This window comes from Fusarium pseudograminearum, chromosome 2 (assembly GCF_000303195.2).
Source record: "Fusarium pseudograminearum CS3096 chromosome 2, whole genome shotgun sequence".
Taxonomy (NCBI): Eukaryota; Fungi; Ascomycota; class Sordariomycetes; order Hypocreales; family Nectriaceae; genus Fusarium; species Fusarium pseudograminearum.
The window spans coordinates 8,573,344-8,593,606 of NC_031952.1; the positions used below are offsets into that span (position 1 = coordinate 8,573,344).

At 47.2% G+C, this 20,263-nt stretch overlaps 7 protein-coding genes across 7 annotated transcripts; 3 read left to right on the top strand and 4 right to left on the bottom strand.

The window, feature by feature from the left end:
* Positions 1-922: 922 nt before the first annotated feature.
* On the bottom strand, positions 923-2,858 carry FPSE_08091 (uncharacterized protein; the record flags this gene model as incomplete). The annotated part of the gene is made up of 5 exons (XM_009261209.1): positions 923-1,832; positions 1,890-1,973; positions 2,032-2,157; positions 2,210-2,337; positions 2,391-2,858. 5 exons carry the CDS (start codon positions 2,856-2,858, stop codon positions 923-925), a joined length of 1,716 nt encoding a protein of 571 aa, XP_009259484.1.
* A 3,349-nt stretch (positions 2,859-6,207) lies between these two features.
* On the bottom strand, positions 6,208-8,224 carry FPSE_08092 (uncharacterized protein; the record flags this gene model as incomplete). The annotated part of the gene is made up of 7 exons (XM_009261210.1): positions 6,208-6,460; positions 6,518-6,713; positions 6,781-7,149; positions 7,203-7,323; positions 7,531-7,964; positions 8,023-8,050; positions 8,216-8,224. 7 exons carry the CDS (start codon positions 8,222-8,224, stop codon positions 6,208-6,210), a joined length of 1,410 nt encoding a protein of 469 aa, XP_009259485.1.
* Positions 8,225-8,728: 504 nt separating this feature from the next.
* FPSE_08093 (uncharacterized protein) lies at positions 8,729-9,388 on the top strand (the record flags this gene model as incomplete). The annotated part of the gene is made up of 1 exon (XM_009261211.1): positions 8,729-9,388. One exon carries the CDS (start codon positions 8,729-8,731, stop codon positions 9,386-9,388), a length of 660 nt encoding a protein of 219 aa, XP_009259486.1.
* Positions 9,389-9,504: 116 nt separating this feature from the next.
* FPSE_08094 (uncharacterized protein) lies at positions 9,505-11,319 on the bottom strand (the record flags this gene model as incomplete). The annotated part of the gene is made up of 1 exon (XM_009261212.1): positions 9,505-11,319. The coding sequence occupies one exon, from the start codon at positions 11,317-11,319 to the stop codon at positions 9,505-9,507; it is 1,815 nt and encodes a 604-aa protein (XP_009259487.1).
* Positions 11,320-11,646: 327 nt separating this feature from the next.
* Positions 11,647-14,972, top strand: FPSE_08095 (uncharacterized protein; the record flags this gene model as incomplete). The annotated part of the gene is made up of 2 exons (XM_009261213.1): positions 11,647-12,071; positions 12,122-14,972. 2 exons carry the CDS (start codon positions 11,647-11,649, stop codon positions 14,970-14,972), a joined length of 3,276 nt encoding a protein of 1,091 aa, XP_009259488.1.
* A 429-nt stretch (positions 14,973-15,401) lies between these two features.
* Positions 15,402-17,821, bottom strand: FPSE_08096 (uncharacterized protein; the record flags this gene model as incomplete). The annotated part of the gene is made up of 2 exons (XM_009261214.1): positions 15,402-17,356; positions 17,410-17,821. The coding sequence occupies 2 exons, from the start codon at positions 17,819-17,821 to the stop codon at positions 15,402-15,404; spliced, it is 2,367 nt and encodes a 788-aa protein (XP_009259489.1).
* Positions 17,822-18,667: 846 nt separating this feature from the next.
* FPSE_08097 (uncharacterized protein) lies at positions 18,668-19,687 on the top strand (the record flags this gene model as incomplete). Its single annotated transcript, XM_009261215.1, has 3 exons — positions 18,668-18,841; positions 18,891-19,305; positions 19,359-19,687. 3 exons carry the CDS (start codon positions 18,668-18,670, stop codon positions 19,685-19,687), a joined length of 918 nt encoding a protein of 305 aa, XP_009259490.1.
* Between the last annotated feature and the right edge of the window lie 576 nt (positions 19,688-20,263).

Consider the following 20,263-nt stretch of genomic DNA (forward strand, 5'->3'; position numbering starts at 1 on the left):
TTGTTTTCGAGGCAAAGACTTTTGCTGTAATGAGATTATATTCAGTGTTCTCCTTCGCCCGGAATTTGAGGTTAATGATACAGAGTCATGAAGGCAACCTCTTTTTTTTAACGTTGTATAAACCATCAAATACAGAGTCATGAGTCAGTATATACCGACGATCTAGATTACTCGATACATCAGTAACATCACTATCTATCAGTAATCAGAAATTCAAGTAACAAACGACACAGATATTGTCCCGTATATCTAAGACACCGTAGTTGTTATAATTCAAGTAGGCGAAATGATCAGCAAGTTTCCTACCAGGAATAGGCAATAAAACAGAGTGGCTGATGAACAATTAATACCTTAGCAAGGTTCTCGCCCGGATGCAAAGGAAAACTCCCTTGCTAGACGACGGAAAAGAATAACCGGATCTACGCCACCAATTGACACTTCCACGCTGTTTGTTGGAAAACGATATTTAATCTCGGCAACATCTCACCATCGATGTGATTAAACTTGCAGGTCGTCGCCTATATAACTTTGACAGGGAATGTCCACACCGGCCCGGTCAGACTTCAATATCGACGACGCCGTGGCGCTGACGCTACAGGGGGTCTGTACGGGATTATCCGCTAGATAATCAAGATTTGGTGGACGGTGCCTTGTAGACGAGCCGCTGTGGCTTTCTTAAATGTTACAACAAGGGACGGTAGTTGACAAGATGTACATATGGACAAACGGCTGATGTATTCACTTCTTTGCATAACTTGCATAATAGAACTGAATATTCATTATTCAAGAATTGACAGTACGTCGTGGTTGCATTAATAGATACGTAGAAAGCTTTCCCAATAAAAAGGCGAAGAGTAAACAGGGAATCACTTGTAATCATCAAACTCCAATAAACAAAATCCATAACATTCTTTGTTCCATTCTATCGACCGGCAGGGATTCCATTTCCAGCTTCCAGGGTATCATTCGAGTCAATTGAGCATCGTCGGTCCTTGACAAACTTGGGCCACGTGTTGGTCAAAACAAGATACTTGATGTGGCCCTCTGAATCATCAAAGATGGTCGCGTCAAAGCCTTCTGGGATGTCGCCCCAGTACAAAGCCTTGTCGCTCTGGTTTCCAGAGTCGTTGACGGATTCTGGAGACATGATGCCCGTCTCGGAACCGTTTGTTGATGCGCCAGATGACTTGACCTTGTTGGCTGTCGTGGTCATCTGGAATGTCTCAAATGGCAGCGCTGGGTCGACGGTGCCCTTGTCACCAAAGAGGATGCGCGCAGAGTTCTCAAAGACAGTCTCGAGCTTGCGTTGTTGTTGGGAAGACAGGTTGATCTGAAACTCGGCGTCGCGCGAGCTGATGAAGTTGGTGTAGATGCGCAGAGCGCTATTGAAGCGTTCACGAACAAGTTCTTGAACATCAGGCTCTTTGATCTTCTCGGGGTCGCGAACAGAAGGCGGTAATGAAGACTTCCATTCAGCGACGGCTCTCAAGAAGGCGATGTTTTCGCCAGAAAAGTCGCGAAGGGCAGAGAATTGCTGAAGGGGTTCGGGGTTGCGCTCAAGGACATATTCGAGGGCTTCCATTGTGAGAATACTCTCACCTGAAGCGCTGCTCTTGACAGAGCCGTCCTTGGACCAAGAGGTGAGAGCAGAAGCAGCAACAGTCGTGGATCCCGTGGCAACAGATTGAGCACCATGCGTCACCGCCTTTTTGTTGAGCTGCCATTGGGCGATGGAGTCGAGAGTTTCCTGTCGCAGGGTTTGGTGCTGGAGGACTTCCCAGCAGGGCCAGAAGATGGTGAAGATCTCAATGGCCATGATGGAGATGGCAAGCCTGTAAATGTCAGTCTGAGTGAAAGAGAGAGGGTTGAGGTAGGTGGCTTGGACTTACCATTGGGGAGGAATCCAGTATGCGTTAATAGGTTCCATAGCTGGGACATACAAGGCGACGAGCCACATAGGAGTGGCATGAAGGCTATGTCTTGGTTAGAGTGGAGTTCAGATTAATTACTTTTTTGTCAAGGGAGACTTACTTGGCAATGCAGCAAGCAATGGTTTGAGTGCGCCATCCCTGCGTGTCATTGATGCCACGCGACTGCCAGAGGATGTAAGGGGCGACCATCCATGCCCAGATAAATTGCCAGAATACAGAAGGCCACCTGTAGTACAAGGTTAGTTATTAAAAGCCATTGATGAGGGGAGTATGCTTACCATTCCCAACCTTTGCCAATCTGAGACTTTTCGTACTCCTTGGTACCCGGATGGACTTCAGTGCCGACGACACCCCAGCTGTGATGGAACTTCCTGGAGATGCACCACATGATGATAGTAAGGATAAACTGCTCATGTTAGTCATGTCCACGTTATGTCGCGGCGGAGGGTGAATGCATACCTGTATGCTCATACCGAATCCAATTGTTACGAGAATCTTCTTTGTGTAATCCAAAGCCTGGAACTTCCCAAGCCAAGAGTCCCGTCGAGCACGAGGCCTACTGTAGGCCTTTTCGTCCGAAGCAAACAGCTCCTTCTGCTGCTTGGCGACATGCAAAAAGCGACTGTTGGAGGCGTGAAACAAAGCAATACCGATAGGAAAGTACAGACTCATGATCCAGTACTCTCCCTCGGGAGTAAATAGCGGGAAGTAGACATAGCCGGTCTGGATGGCGCCCCAGTAGAGGTGGAGCATCATGATGGCGACAAAGGTAAGTGGGAGGTCTCGAATTCGAAGCATGGGCATGTCGCGACGGCGCCAGAGAAAGACCATGCCGGCGATGACGATGAAAGTCCAGATAAAAGTCCAGATGATAAAGAAAATACCCAACCCATCGAGGTTGGGCTGCGGCTTAGCATTGTAAGCCATTGTTGAAGCGATGATGATAAAGAAACAGTTGTAGAGATCGGCGTTTGTTCGAGAAAAGGGAAGTATAATATAGTCACGTATAGATAGTCTTGTTGTATTGTAAGGAACGTGGTTGGAAGGAATGTACGATGTCGGGAAGCGTACAAATGTTCGAGGTCGGGGTGGTTCGAAGCAAAGTACAAGCAGATGCACTTAAGCTTGGGGGAGGGGAGGAGACAAATGGAAGGGCGAGGCGGAAATGACGACGTATTATGTAGTGTACAGTGATAGACAGACACTGCACAAAATAATGGTTGACTGACGGGCGGGACGGGAAGGGTGTCTCTCTGCTAACTAGATCAGGTCAACTATAGTCAAGATGAACTAGTCCATCATGGACAAGGGGGGAAGAAGATGATAAAGAGATCTTAATGAATAGACGAGAAGGGAAAGAAAAAGAGAGTGTGTGAGAGATTAGAAAAAAAGAGACGAGCGTCTGTCTGTGACTGTTTATCCCTTGCAGCAAACACCCACAGACTTGGGGCAATTGCACATGTGTGTAAGCTCCGGGAGCCAGATCACTAGCTGCTAGCGTGCAGTCCTTTTACTGGGGTCAGTCGATCTCGCTGTGTTGATCTTTGCTCCAAGAGGTAGGGCTAACTGTGTGATCCTGGACACAGGGAACCTTGCAAGTCCCGATTGGCCAACCCGCAGTTCGGAATTAATTGGTGCTCAGATGAGGGACGTGCTGTTTTACCGTAGACTAGCAGTAGGTGGTTAGTGTTCAGTAATGACTACGGTAGATGAGGGAACTGAACTGAAAATGAAATGGAGTTTGACAGGTAAGGTAATTGATAATGGACCCTGGGCGAACAGACCGGTTTGTAAATTGCAGATCGACGGTTTTCTCGTCCGATTCTCAAAGTGACAGCTACTGCATGTCTCTCTCTGCCTTTTCTTTTTGGGCGAGAAACTGCATGCTGCCTCTTCAGCAAGGGGGTGCATGAGACAGCGTTGCATTCAAGCAAGGATTGTCTGTGTGACATAGCACACCTTGAAGTTGTCGCCCGTTGCTTTGTGCAAAAACGGCCAAAACGCCCTTGCATGCGAGTCGTTCGAGAGATCAGATGAACATGTTCTTGTTTTTTTCTTTCTTTTTTTGTTTCTTGTTATCTTGTCTTGTCACCGGCCACGTTCTATGTCTCCCTGCAGCCATGACCAAGAATGGCCTGACGGTCCAGCCTTTTCTGACGGGCAACCACTTAGGCTAGTGAGCTTTGTTTGCATCAGTTGTGAAACGATACAAGAGACTTGAATGTCTGTGTGTGTGTTTTGCTAACTCGGGATGAAGGGTCGTGTCTTGAGCTGTTACAAACAAATACCTCGCAAACCAAGCAAGATTGGGTACAACAATTGACGTGACGTTATTGAATCATGGTGATAAGTGACAGTGACTGACGCCACTCTCTGTTATCAATCTCCCTTGCGTCGGATGATGTCTCTCCATACATCTCCCTTGCACGATCCAGAGCGAAAGAGAACCAAGGGAGGCAAACGTAAGTGAGGCCTACTACAATGCATGTTTTACTGGACTGGGCGCCTGTATCCACTGTGATTTAATGGCTGGGGGCTAGTCACCGTTGGTTCCTGGCCCGACACCTGAATAAGGTTCTGAACTGATATTTGGTTGCGGGCAAAGAAACACGAGTCGATAATAGAATCAAGTCGATCTGATCATCGTTGATCGATGTAAATGTTTGTCCCGACAAAAAGCAATAAAAAAACAGCGAAATCTATCGGGGGTTGCATCATGTTCAAGCATCATCCCCGTATCCCCATCTCCACGCAAACGCGATTAACGAACAGCTGAAGTCGATCAACAGGTTACATTGGACAGTTGCAGTGAAAAGGCCCACTAGATTTTGAGCCACCGTAACTTCCAGCCAGCCTCCGATCATTGTCAGTTCCGTGATCCGTCCATGTCTCAAATCTCTTCTTGTTATTGTTGGAAGAGGCGTTCATTTCCTTTCTTTTTTTTTTTACTGCTCCTCATTCATAGATGCCCACTTCGTGCCAACGCGGTCCGCACCTAGAGCCCTGTCATGAACAAATAAAGACCCCAGTCTGGGTTTTGGCAGATCTCAATTACGATCAGCCCACGCGCAGTACCCTACCCTACCAAACACAGGCTTGAGAGTGCAAATTAAAAAAAGATCTGCTGCTGTACCAAACAAATCACCCGCTTAAAGGATCACGGTGATCAACACGAGTCTTGTCGTCATAACCCTATCTGATCCAGTCATCTGGGTTACACCGGCGTCAAACTCTCTCATCATCGTGTCTCCTTGCTGCCCAATGCTCTCATTGATTTTTTTATGCGTAACGGCCTCCCACGCGGGAACAAGGTAGTCCATGTCACAGTAGAGTCAGAGCGTACATTCATTAGTCAGGTCCCCTTCACTGGTTTGACTCAAACGCAACAGTGAGACGTTGGAAACGTGTTCATGGCAGTACAAAAGAAAAACTCGTTTTTTCTTGTGCTATCCTAAATGATTGAATATCCGTCCTCGAATGCAGTGGGCCTCTTTCGACATGATGTTCCTTTTCTCCCGGCAGCGGTGCACCCGACGCTTTGGTAGCACCTTGTGGGCTGTTCAGGAGATTACCGTGGAGAGAGATCGGCATTGCAACATCAAACAACTCACGGGTTATTTTCCGCTCCATGCGCGCGCCCCCCCCCCAAAAATAAACAGAGGGTAGTAGAAAACACGTGCGCTATTGGAGAGAGAATTATCTGTTTGTGCCTGAACTTGGGGCTGACGCAACAGGTACCGCTGCAAACTTTCAGGGTCGCATAATATTGGCTGTGCCCAGACGGGCAAACAAGTCAGGGATACACGTCAATCATCACACGAGTCCCCCGAATTTACGGTGGTGATCCAAGATCGAATAACTCTTCAACTCCACTGGTTGACATGTATGTAATATGCCACTTTTATCACGATCTTGCCGAGTCGGAGATACAACCCTCCCCTCTCTCATCCTTGTGCCCAGCTGTTCATGGGGGAAGGATCAGCAGCGCAGAGCCGAAACATGTCGGAGACCCTTACAAGGCCAGTTGAATCTAGCGTGACACCATGTTACTCTGCTGGTAATGCCAGTTTCGTTACCACTTCCGGAATTTGTTTGTCTGGATGAACAATTCCGTGTATTATACAAGTAATCACTGTGATCAAGGATGATAATTCTCCTCCCGTTCTGCTAGTTTTAGACTAACTCTGGAAAATGCCGCTGCCAAGAACCTAGACAAATTGAATGCCGGTGTCAGGTACGTACATGAATAGTAATCCATTCTCCTGGTCACAGTCCCCTACTCGAAGATCCTCGACAGGTTCTGGACAGGCCAAGCCCTCGCATCACGAAATTTATCAACAACGCCCCTCAACGCTTTCCGCTCATACTCATCAGTGAAGAAATCCCCATACAGCTCCATCCCAAACGCAGCATGCACCAAAGCAGGCGGACAACCTGGATGGCAGAGACTAATACCGCACAAATCGAGTATCATTTGTCGAACCTGATTCTCAATGTCTCTCCATTGCGCACGTGTTGATGAATTCCCTCTGCAACGACGTCAATAAAGTCAAGGGTAAAAAATAAAATTAGATTTCGCTACGCACCCGAGAAAGGGATTCTCAGCCATGAGAACCATCTTGGCTATGATGCACAGCTGCATGCTTGTCACCTCGAGCGCGGACGAGTACCAGATAATCGGGAAGATCTCCCCATTAGACCTGTCAGCCGGACGCACGTAAAACGGCTGGTATTCCCTCAGCGCTTCCTCTTCAAGTAATTCGCCCTGTTTTTGCAGTCTCACTAACTCTCAGTCAGCACCTTCACACCAAAGTTTAATCTCGCATAATGGGGGGCGGGAATAACGCACACCACTCCTGCTCAGACCCGTCTGCCCATCGCCACTTTGCAACTTGTGCCGTGTGCAGGACAATCTTGTTCGCTTTTGACGCGCCGAGGCCGTATTCCGCGTCTAGAACCATCTTGGGCGGGTGCCGTTTAGTGAACGAGTGGTAGAGCTCCTGGCGAACGGCCATCCAGTATGCCGCTTGGATGAGGGATCGGCGACCGAACAGGGTCCGTGACGGTGGGCTTCTTAGGACCGCATCGATAATGGCCAAGAAATTCACCTGAGGCTTTGACGTCGGTGCTTCTTTTCCGTGGTTATTCCGCTCTTGGTCGGAGTGGTCGCTGCTGCTGTCTTCTTCATCGTCGATCTCTTCTAGTTGACGAAGAATGACTGATATCTGAGTAAGCGATTATGTTTCACCTAGTTTATTGATGTAATCTTACCAGCTGTCGCTATTATACTCTCGAGCTTTTCGTCATCTTGAATAGTATGAAAATCTCGGAGCGCAGGGATACATTTCAATGTATATTCTACTGCGTCGTGAGGTGTAAGTTTTGGTAGCAACTGTCCTTGATATAATATTCCCTGTGGCGTTTTATACTTTGGTAAACGGCTTAAATGCCGGGCTGATAATGCGAATATCGCGTAGAGTAACGGCGGATGATGTCGAGCTCTGATAGGCACGACCAGCTGAAAATGCCTTCTCTCGTCACAAAGATCCAGCTTATCATGTTAGTGCGTTTTGAAATCGATGGAGTTACCGAGGCATACCCAATGTGACAACTCCTCCACGAAATATCTTAGCAAGCACGCCTCCTGTGGATCCTGGAGCGGAAATTTCGTTGTTTCTTCAGAGCTGTACATCTGGTACCCTCTTGGAGACGGGACGCGGTCTCTGGTTTGGTCATGCGGTGCACCGTAGGGTGATGGCTGATCATGGCTCGCAGAGTAGACACTTGAAACACTTGGCTGATCTGTGGGTGATCGACCGGCTCCTTGCTGCCAGGGCGATGATGGATAGCTTGGTGAGTTTCCAGTTGATTGTGGTGTGTTTGTAGTCGGATAAATCGGATGGTTGTTTCTTATACTGTCGTTGAAAGAAGGCTGTTCTCTGTGGGTATGTGATGATGGTTCATGGTGATCTGCTGTGAGTCTCGGGGATGTGCCGCTGTCTGCATCAAAGTGACTCCTTGGACTACTGGCAACTACATCGATTTCAGTGTTCACTCTTTGAGTTATTGCTGAGTGACTTCTTCGACTTACAGTCTCTGACCTCGCTGTTAACCCAAGTCTGATTTGTCAGAGGTCCAGATGATGAATTGCGAAAGACTGTCTTTTTAGCTGGTCGAGCACAAGGCAAGTTCTTGACGATACAACGATGACATCTAGGTTGACCCTCATCACCTAAACCCATTAGCTCCTCTCATATATGTGTAGTTTCAGTTGGTGTATTTACATTTAACATGTTTATCTAAGAATTGTCAGTTTTCTAGTTACCAATTAACTATCATGTATTCTGACCTTTGCATTGAAGACATGGCCTCTTGACCACTGGCATCGTTTTCAAACACTCTTTGCGATATCAAGACCAAATAGTCAACCGTTGAGCGTTCTGATGTCGAAACTTTGTCCCCGCCACCGCTGCATTAAGTTTCGATTCTTTGCGGTATCACGTGCTATAATCCGCTGTTCTCTCCGAGACTGACGCGACGGATTTACCCTATAGTGTTGTAGTTAGACGCGACAATATACGATAGAAGGTCAAAGACGCGTCTTTTCATGATTAAAAACGACATTGACATTTTCTTCACTGTTTAAGACTTCAAATTGTATGTTTTAAGTATATTCGGTTGTTTTTGTGACTTGATCATGTGAATTGTTTCGGTTTAGCGCTATTCACGGTGATGACTTCTGTCAGCTTTAACCTCGAGCCGTCTTTATCTCTGTGTCATCACCTCAATCTTCTAAAATGTCAAGACAAACTCGCTCTGCCGCCAAGAAGCTAACCCGTATCCAACTCTCAACAACTCCAATTAATCCTCCACCCCACTCTACCGCATCATCACCGTTACAAACCCGCCTCTTCGCCAACCCGCAAGAATGGGAACTCTATCTCACCGACAACCACCCCACAAACCCTTCAGGCCTCTGGCTCAAAATCGCCAAAAAATCATCCCCAGTCCCCTCAATAACATACGACCAAGCCCTCGACACAGCCCTCTGTCACGGCTGGATTGACGGCCAGCGCAAAGCCCTCGATGAAACACACTTCATCCAGCGCTTCACGCCGCGTCGAAAAGGAAGTTTGTGGTCGCAGCGTAATGTGAAAAAGGTTGCTACGCTTATCAGCGAGGGGAGGATGAAACCTGCTGGGCAAGCTGAGATTGACGCGGCCAGGGAGGATGGACGGTGGGAGAGGGCGTATTCGTCTAGTAGTAACGCGTCTGTGCCTGATGATTTTCAAAAGGCGTTGGATGAGAACAAAGCAGCGGGGGATTTCTTTGCGGGGTTGGGAAAGACAAAGAAGTACGCTTTTATTCAACGGTTGGAGACTGCGAAAAAGCCGGAGATGAGAACAAAGAGGATCGAACAGTTTGTGACGCTTCTTGCGAGCGAGAAGAGTTTGTAAAATGATTGTAGTCCATCGCTGGAAGACGTTCTATCGTGTATTAAACATTTGATCTAGCTTTAGAGTATTTTTTGTTTGTAGCTGGGTTGCAATAGTAAAGTATTGAGATATTAAAATCAGTAATCATCCTCGTCATAATCTTCTCCTTCTCCGTCGGACTCATCGGCCATGCCCATCATGAATGGATTGCGCTCCTCGTCATCGTCCTCTTCGTCCTCGCTGCCTTCATCTGCAGTCCTGCTGCTGGCATCATCGTCTGAATCCTCATTGTCGACAGGGTTCTCTTCGCGATGGAGACGTAGACGTTCTGCTAAAGATAGCTTTGCGGGCGGCGCGTCTTCTTCATCCGACTCTTCACTTTCTTCTTCGCTGCTGGAGGAGTCTTCTCCGTTGTCCGAGTCTTGTCTTGAGACGCCGCCTTGATCATCGTCGTCTTCGTCATCAGATACCACCGGCCTGGCCCGCTTTTGGCTTCGCTCTGGTTGAGGAACTTGTGGCTCGTCATCTTCATCGTCGGACTCAACGATAACTCTAGCGCGTTTTGTCAAAGGTTGGACGTCTTCCTCTTCTTCGTCATCCGAGTCAGAAACCACGCGACGTTTGCGACCGCGCTGCACGGGCGCAGACTCTGGCTCGGGTTCTGGTTCGGAAAAGTTGGCTCCTTCACCATCTTCATCATCCTCGTCGTCGGAAATCTGGTGAAATTTTCGAGCAGGTGCTGGCGATCCGCTGGCTAAAGAAATGCCCTCATCATCCGAATCTTCATACCTCTCGACAATCTCGTCGTCGTCAATTCCGTCACTTTCGTATTGATCTAAATCCGGTCCATTATCGTCGTCGTCGTCATCCTCTTCCTCCTCCGAACTGTCGCTGTCGTCGCCAAAGTCAGGTCCAAGTGTTTGTAGTAGCTCGAACCTACGCAATCCACTCTCAAACTCAAAGGCAACCATAGGCCAAGCCTTGATCCCTCTTTTCTCCAGACTTGCGGCAAGTCTATCTGGTAGATTGTCCCACGTATCTCTGTTGATCTGATATTTCGCAAAGTCAGGGTGCCGCTCCAAATCGGGCCAGCACCATAGGAACTGCAAGTCTTCTCCCAGGCCAGGCTGTCTCTCGTATGTTTCCGTTCGGTAGTGATTGACCAAATCCGAGGTGCACCATTGCAGGCTTGACTTCTGGCAATCCATGCTGGAAACGTTGACGTAGAATGATTCGAGCTGGGTAAACTCGTTCAATATTGTGAGCATGTTGGAATCGTTCAGATTGTCCATGATAGCAGGCCCGCCAAGCGCAAGGTTTTTGACTTGGCTCGCAAAGTCGGGCAAGTGAAAAATAAGCCTCCCGCTAGGACAAGAGAGGCCGTTGACAAGGACAACATCCGATTTCTGGTTGAATGGAACAATGGCGTCTCCAGCGCCAAACTCTATGCCAAGGGTGTTGGGAAAAGCGTTTGTCGCAAAGGCGCGAGATTCTTGGTGGACTGCAAAGACTGTGCGCAGGTTTTTTGTCTGATCCTCGAGCGCGAGGCCCTCACGAACGGTCCATACAAAAGCACTGTCCGATTCGGGATGTCTTGCCGTTCCCCAGGAGATATTGAAGTCGAGAACACGATAACGAGCGCAAAGTTCAGGACAGAACAATTCCCAGATGCGGTGGCGCAACTCTATGGGTAATCGACAGAATTGCGGAAAGTAGTCGTCGGTTGAAGCTGATCTGAAGTGACTCTGGTACTCATTTTCGTCGTCATCATCACTGGATTCCGAATCGCTGCCGTCAGCGGCCATAGTGTCGAGTAATCCTCCGCCATCAGAGTCATCAGAGCTCTCGTCGCTGGACTCATTGTCGTCGCTTGAATTATCTTCGCTTTGAGAATTATCGACTGGCCGTTCATTTTCGCTATGGTCAGATTGAGGTTCGGCCATGCTCGACATTTTGCGCGCGCCGCGAAAGAAAACAAAAAAGAATTGTAAAGGGCGAGAGCTTGACAAAAGAAGCTTGATAAGATTTCGAGACAGGATGACAGTAGCACGTGTCCGTGCACGCGCATTCACGTGACTGCAGCACTTGCGGGGATAAGGGGAATAAACTCAACTTGGGCATCTCCACATATGACTGCCTAAACACAACTGTTGCAATACTGTGAATCAATTTACACTCCCGAACTAGTTACAGCAAAAAGATATAAACCTACTGTTTGGGCCATACTTTAGTCTTATTTAAAAGACACCTTCTGATCAGTCAGTTCAGCCCCATAAAACATGTCAGGCTTTGAGGCACTGGGAATGGCTTGTGCTGTCTTCCAGACCATCAGCTTCGCTCAAGAAACAACCCGACTTTGCGTGGACATATACCGCGGTCTCAAAATGCCTGACTCTATATTTCAAGCCAATGCTTCATCCATGATCGAGGCGGCAGTTCGCGTCAAGGCCTCCTGTAAAGCAGCAACTACGCCTGAAGAGAAATGTCTCATCGATGTTGCCAAGGAATGCACGTCAGCCGCGGCAGAACTTTCAGATGAAGTAAGAAAGATCACTGAACTTCACAAGAAAGGCAAAGGCAATATAATTTCCGCAGCGCGCGGTGGAGTTACGTCTTTCTGGAAGAAAAATAAGATGAATAGTCTTGATAATAGTCTCCGTCGACACGCCGAGACTATGCAAACGCTATTAATCACCCGTGTTTGGTGAGTTTCACATTAAAACTTCTCTATAATGCTGACATGAATGACGCTAGCGACCAAAATGAAGCTGGTCGCCTCAAACAGCGTCAAGACTTTGAGACTCTCGACGAGGACCTCCAGGTGTTCATCAAGAGTATTGCGAAAGGCCACAAAAGAATCGAGCTACTTTTGCAAGACGAGGGGGAAACCACTCGAGAACATGTCACCAACGAAGCTACAAGAACTGTGAACTCTGTGAGCTCTCACATCATGACACAAGCTGAGAAGCGGGAAACGACAGAGGCCCTGTCAGCTAATCGGCAGAGTTTTCTTAAAAGTTTCAGATTTCAGGAGATGAATGAGAGAGTGAATGCCGTCACCGACCCGGAAGATGTTTGTTTCGATAGGGTGTTGCAATCTTTCGAGAAGACAGCCCATGACAGAATAGTAAATTCTTCCCGGAATGCTGAGTCGACAACGAGACTAGAGAGGTCATTTGCCGAGGCAGATCCACTTTGGAACAGCTTTGCAGACTGGCTTCAATCAGATGGGCAACTGTTTTGGATCCAGGGAAAACCAGGATCCGGCAAAAGTACTCTTGTCAAATATGTCGCAAGCAAGAAGGTCACCCAAACACTATTGAAGGAGTGGAATCCCAATACCCGAATACTCTCGCACTTCTTTTGGAAGATCGGGACATCTTTGCAGAACGACATAAAGGGTCTCTACTGTTCTTTATTACATCAACTGCTGGAAGGCAAAGATGGGCTTACTAGCAGCATAATGGATTTCTTCCCGTCCTCAAAGTCTAAAAAGTCCTATCATGACTGGTCAGTTCCAGAGCTGAACAGCCTTTTACTGCGGGTCTTGGAGCTGGCAACGGATCATGAAAACTTGTGCATCTTCATTGACGGCCTTGACGAATTCGTTAGCGACTCTGGGCAAGACGCTATCATAACGTTCATGTCGGATTTAAAGCGGTTTACGAAAGTCAAGGTTTGCGTCACCAGCCGACCGGAGCTCTGGTTAAAAGAAGAGCTGGACACGGCGCCCAATCTCAAACTGCATGACTTGACTGCACCAGACATGCGAAAATGGGTCCACGAGAGGCTCCAGCAATTCGAGACCGTGTTCACATTCAGTCGACATTTCTTCTCGGATCTAGTTAAGCAGCTTCTGAAGAAAGCAGGAGGGGTTTTCCTCTGGATTCGCCTTGCAACACAAAGTGTTATACGGGGTATAAAAAACAAGGACTCTGAGGAGATGTTGATATCGCGACTGGAACAACTTCCGGAGAAACTCGAAGACCTATACTACGACATGTGGAAGAGACTGGGGGAGGATGAGCCTCTCTATCGAAAATCAGCGGCCACCTACTTGCGCCTCATGGTCGGATTTAAAACCATGATGGAGGACGCAGATATTCAATATTGCCCTGCATTTGGGGCACTTCATATCATAAAGATGGTATTTGCAACCCGGACGGATATTCAGAGAACGTTGACCATGTTTACCGACGATACTGACTATAAAATGGTGAACTCACTTTGCGAAACTACAACGAACCAGATACACACAAATTGTGCTGGCCTTCTGGAAGTTCATCCCCCGAGTTATCCTTCAGATGACCACGATCCAGTGCCAAAGATGAATGGCACAGTTGAATTTGTTCATCGCACAGCATATGACTTCATCGTTGGTACCGAAGCAGGCCAAAAGATCATCAGTTATAGCGGGATGTCAGACTGTGAGGTGGAGGTGCTCTTGTACTACAGCGGCTTGTACTGGCAGAGGATACTTTACCCTGTACACAAACTTCGTATGAGCACGCTCCATCTCGTCAAGGGATTGCCGAGATTACTAGGGCTCAAAGGCCCCGAGGACAACATACAGAAAATCGAGGGTCTGTGTTGTGCAATAAGGACATTTTATGATAATGAGTTTTTGGCCTCCGGCCTTGGACGATGGCCTCGGCCTCCATTTGCGTCGATCCTGGCAACAGTCAGACCAATCTTTGATTGGGAGGTGGAACATATGGACCCTGACTCAGCTACCAGCGTTCTGCAAAACATCCCGTGGCATAAGCTCAAATGGGACGAGAGCAACGATATACCAGTGTCGGGACTGCGGAGGCTTCTTTCACAAGGCGCTGACCCAGACGCTGCCGTGTCATACGCGGCGCTCTACCCCATTACAGAAGTGCAGCATGGAAAGCGAACAGCTGCTCTGTGGGAATTTCTCTATCATACCCAATGGGTCATGTGGCAGAATAATAGTCAAAACAGGACGACACAGCCCCATGTAGTGGAGATCGCTGCGGAAATGCTACAAAGATCTTCCAGTGTCGACCAACATGGACTTTTAGTACATGAAAAGATGTTTAGTGGAAAGCCGAGGACACAACGTTTCTTTTACAGCCTTAAAATCGAAGAAGAAGAAAACATTTTCGACGCTTGGATTCGATGTATCCTCTCAGCCAATGTGTCTTACCTACTGGATTCCATGTTACGGTTCTTACCTCAGCAAGAGAAAGCCAAAATGCACGATCAAGTTCAATTTATCGAGAGCAAGATAGTAGATCCAACGATTTGCTTACGAGTCCTTGTTACCGACGATGACGGAGTCTTGCAGTGTTTTCAGATCATTGATCAACACCCGTTTCAAGGCTTGATCGACACAATCAATGAACAAGAAAGAAACCACCAGCGTCCTAGACGCTTTGGACAATGCAAGGATGAGATGGCGTCATTAATTGAAGCGAAGAGAGCGATGGTGGAGATTGAATCTAAATATGTTCGACGAACTTTTGTTGAACAAGGCCTCCTTGGAACTTACGAAATTGAAGACGACGGGCTCGAATACTCGCCGGAGTTGCTGAGAGAAATTGAGGACCGAACTGGGCTGTTTTCTTATAACGCATCGTAGTTTTAGACAGTTGTTATCATCATGAAGTTACGAGTCGTCACTCTGCCAGCTCTCTTCTTTATCGTCCTCGCTAGCCTGGTTGGAATTGGCCACGACAAGGGTGATCGTATTGTGCGCAAAGCCTACCAAAACAGCACTGAAGACCCAAACATGTGTGACGGGTGGATTTGTTTGCGTAGAGAATGGCCTATAATGCAACGTGGATGAGATCTACGAAGCGTGAGGCAAAATAGTATGATGCCGTTGGTAGTGCTCGAAAAGTAATCTCTAGTCGGGTAACCTTGTGGCTCAGTATTGCCTAATCGAAACGGTCCTCCCATAGATGGAATACGCTTCATCGATACTGCTGTACAATAGAATACGTCAAGTCATCACCTTCACCATAACAGCAAGTAAAATTACTAAATGTTCTATGCATTTCATAAATCACTACACTAGTGAGATAGTAGCCCACTCTGCTGTGGTAAAATATGGTAGTAATGAACATTGAACTGTCGCATAAGTCTTAGATCCTGCCGAGCCAATATTGCCGCCGAGTTGTTCAGTGTTTGGTCCGTATATCAAGAGCTTATCGACAAAGTTTCGAGGAAATGCTACCTTTGAGGAAGAAGTGGCCACTCCATATTGACCAATTTTAGAGTCAAAAGTGCGTTCATTGACTATGAGACTTTCATCGCTCACAGCAGAAGCCTTCCCAACGCCGCGTTTAACAATCGTGTTACTGATGATAGGGCTGATCTGAGATGAATAAAAGTCCTCGTTCCAGGTTCCAATCCTAATAAACTCTCGGCTACCATTGTTCAAAACTTCCTGAACAACAAGTCCATATACCAAAGTGGCTTTAATACCCGAATCATCAAAGCCGCGTGCCCAATGGTATTGGTATAGCGGGAGAAGGAAGTACCTTGAGGATAAGATGACAGTTTTACTAAAGCAGAATCTGATAGCAGTATACACCCCATCGTTTTGATTACATGCTTGTAGTTGCATATAGTCTAGACCAGCTGCAGGAAGCGTAACTTCATGTTGGTGACGGAAGTAACATGGTTGGCCTGTGTTAGGCGGAGTCCCAGTGAATCTCACTGGTAGTAGCAGACCCCTAATCCTCAGAACTGCTCGATCAAAGGAAGCAAAAGGGTCACTCCCGGGTGGTGTGATGATGGTTTGACTTAGAAGAGCTAATGGCTTCAATTCCTTTGACTGAAACGAATTGGGTGCTGTGAGTGAGATCTTGGGCCCTCTTCTAATCATGCGTCCAGACATGACCGACCCAGGAAATGATAACCATGACCAAGACGGCCGTGGCATTCGCCGCACGGTGGAATCACTTTCAACCTCTGGCCTCCGCGTGGAGTCAGGACCCGTATCTGGTTCCCACAAGAGATCTTGCATCCAAGACTCAAGCCAAATGCCACCAAGATAATTATCACCAGTCTTGCTAGCGATAAGCTTAGCAAGACCCGATATGGCTATAAGCCTATCTTGTTCGAATGTCAGATCGTATCCAGTATATTTCGAAAGTACCCAACTCCAATGTGTGTCTCTATCTGGCCCTGTAAGATCAACCATTGACTGACGTCCCGAGTCAGCTCTCCTGTGGGCAGGACAGTGGAGATCAGGAGAGACTTCACTCCCCGTACATCCGTTGCACTCCCAGTACAATTGCTCGTTTCCAAGGTAGAGTAATCGTCTTGAGAGACAGCGTTCTTGGAGTACCCACGCGCGATTGTTTAGTGGTGCATGGTCCACATCGACTTGTAGATCCGATGCATCTCTGTGCTCGACAAACACGCATTCATCTCTTTGAGATACAGAGTCTTGTCGATGGTAAGAAACGGCAGGTTTGTGCCGGGGTATACTGAGAGGTCGACATTTGCGAAAAACGCCGAGACCGGGAAAACCCCAGCAGATTGTTAATGTGAGGAAAGCGTATTGGTAGATATCCATCATCAATGGTGCTTCTTGACGAAATTCGAAGCCACCGTCGTCTTGTATAATACAGAGGGAGTCGATCCAGAGATATTGGATACCTATGTGACGGCAGATAGAGACGATGTCTTGGTAGGATTGTGGTAGGATGCTATCTGGTTGGCAGTCCGAATAGTTGTAGTAATTGCTAGTGAGTAGTGTTCGTGTTTCGTGTGACCAACGATGCGAAAGTGCGATATATGGAACGTGTTTGGGCCTTTCATGGATTCGCCACGTATCTGAATTGATGTCCCCTAAATACAATAGCCGAGTTGGCATTTTCGCAGTGTCTGGTGGTGAGGCTTGTTTTAGGCAGTTGGGGTGCTTTTCTTCGCAGGCATTAATCCAGCGTTTTGCGAGTTTAGCAACGGACACAGGTGTATGTTGTTCAACGATGGGTAATGCCTTCTCGGTGTCTAGTCAGAACCTGTGAGCGTGATATGTTGAAAAGTCTCACTTGATGACCTACCCAGATACCACTTCTCCGTGGTCTTCCAAACAGCTAGCCGTAGGTCTTTGGTCTTGAGACCAAGCCCAGTCAGACGAATATCTAAAGTATACGCTGCATCATTGGGTTCACAGGTAAGATTGAATACCTGAGCGTTAAAGTCCGCTATGCTTTCGTCATTCGGGGATGCAATTGGTGATGATCGAATGCACCGCCAAATGGTCCAGCATAGAGGACAGTCATTACTAATTGATGTTTTCAATGATTCCCATGAACCGTGCAGTATAAAATGATCTGTCAAGATCCATTGCCCGTCAAATAAGCTTTCGGACCAGTTTGAGATATCTGGCAGTGAAGCTGTGACTGAGCCTTGATTGTCATCTGGTCTTGGAAACGAGGGCAAGGCTTGTCGACAGACTTGACAGAGACTCATCCTTATAAGAAAGGATGACCTGGATAAACAGACAACCCTGGCATATATATTGTCACAAGATAAAGATTATGGCATGCAGGGCTGGGTACCAATATTGACATGTAAGCTTGGCGAGATGAAAAGTGCCTCAGTGGAATTTCGAAGTGGAGTCTCTTTCTCCATTCTGTCTAGTGACTTGACACATCCTGGTGTCTGGTCAGCAAGGTACCAGCTGCTGAGAGTGGTATACAGCTCTGGCACGACCTCGACATTTCGATCGAAACTGGTGATGGGCATATTAATCATGGCATTTTAAGGATAAATAGCATTAATTAAGAAAACCCGATATTCTTGCGCGCGGTAATTGCATCGTCTCCCGAGCCCATCTCGCTTGTCCTCCTTCGCGCGCGCGGCACGACAAACTTGACTAAGTTGCTTTGTCATTCTCACATCTCCATAAATATTGTCACTAACAATTAATCCCTCCAATGATATTTATTCTTCATCTAATCAGGGCTGCAGCTCGATGTCTTGGCATTCCCCGAGGCCGAGTCCTTTGATAGTGCTTACTACGTATGCGAAAAGTCCTTATTCAGCCTCTGCTCTGATTGCTAAGGGTGAGTGAGTGTTTTGGGAAGGAGGGTTACTCATGGGATTCGTGGCTTTCGGAACTTTGGCAACACGCGAGGCGTCCAATTGAAGCTGCATGTGTTTGTATCCATGACTGCGGGCAGTGTCATCCTACTATAAGAACCTCGCCTTTGCTATCTAGTTGTCAATTCATTATTAACTCACACTATCAGTTTCATATCATTTGAACACCACTATAACTAAACACCAATCATAAACTACTTTACTCAACCCAAAATGTCCAAGATACTCACTGTCTTTGGTGCTACTGGTAACCAGGGCGGCTCAGTTGTCCGCGCCATCCTCAACGACCCCGCTCTCTCCAAAGAGTTCAAGATTCGTGGCATCACCCGCGATGTCTCCAAGCCAGCTGCCAAAGAGCTCGCCTCAAAGGGTGTTGAGGTTGTTGCTGTAAGTTCTCAATTGATAACTGACATTCAAGCTCAAACTGACTTCTCAGGCCGACATGAACACAGCCGAACAAGTCGCTCCCGCCGTCAAGGATGCCCACACTGTGTTCCTCGTGACAAACTACTGGGAAACCAACAGCGGAAATGGCGAGATAGCCCAAGGAAAGGCTGTCGCCGATGCTTGCAAGACTGCGGGCGTAAAGCAGCTTATCTTTTCTTCGCTGCTTGACACCAAGAAGATTAGCAATGGACGTCTTACTCACATCAAGCATTTCGAGGGCAAGGCTGAGATTGAGGAGTATATCCGACAGATCAACGTTCCCGCTACTTTTGTTCTTCCTGGTTTCTTCGCTTCCAACTTGTTTACCTCGATCCGAAAGAATGAGGATGGTAGCTACGCTTGGGCTCTTCCTGGCGATGGTGATAAGACTCAAGTTCCTATCTTTGATGTTCAAGGCGATATGGGTAAGTTCTCATCAACTTTTATCAATGATTCGACAGAATACTAATGTTCGCAGGCAAATTCGTCAAGGCTGCTATCAAGAACTTCCCCGGCACCCTCAACAAGCGCGTCTTTGCTGCCACGGATTACTACAGTCCCAACAGAATCACAACCGAGTTTAGCGAAGTCATGGGCAAGCCTGCCACTTTCAACCAGGTTCCCGCCGACGTGTTCAAGACCTTCCTTCCCGCAGCTGTTGCGGACGAACTTACGGAGAACATGATGCTCTTGGAGGACCCTGGCTACTATGGCGGGGCTGATCTAAAGGAGAGCTTGGATATGCTTGACGAGAAGCCCATTACTTGGAAGGAGTTTGTTGAGAAGAACAAGTCCAAGTGGGAGTGATTTATCACAAGAGATTGGTAACAGAGAAGAAAAATCTTATTTGTAACCTACTTGATAATACAAGTAATTTGTTTTATTATGTACGGGTCTGCTCTATGACCCTTGAAGTTCACTTCTAGTATGCTCATTATGGATCGACGTAGTGAGTGAGGATGTTCCATCTCCTATCAAAAGATTGGTTCTTGATAGCAGCAAGCGCGACATCAACAGAAGATTGATAAGACCGGGCTTCATAGTCAACCACTACTGTTAGTGAAGAGGAGACAATTTTGATTTTGTTGGAAAGGACACCAGAAACTATAATCGACATTCAAACTACAAGTATAGAGACCAATTCCAACTCCGATATTGAAACGACAGCTATAGGGACTACAGTCAACTCTAACACTGCAACAGAATCGGATACTATCACCACCACTGAGTCTACACCCATGGAAATAGAGACTACCGCAGCTCTAGCCACGGTAACTAGCAGAGCTGCAAAACCCTATTCTGCTCTCAGTAGTCTATATATAGCCCTCAGCGGAGACCTTTTCACGATTATCTATGAGAAATGCTATTTTTTCTTAGGCATTT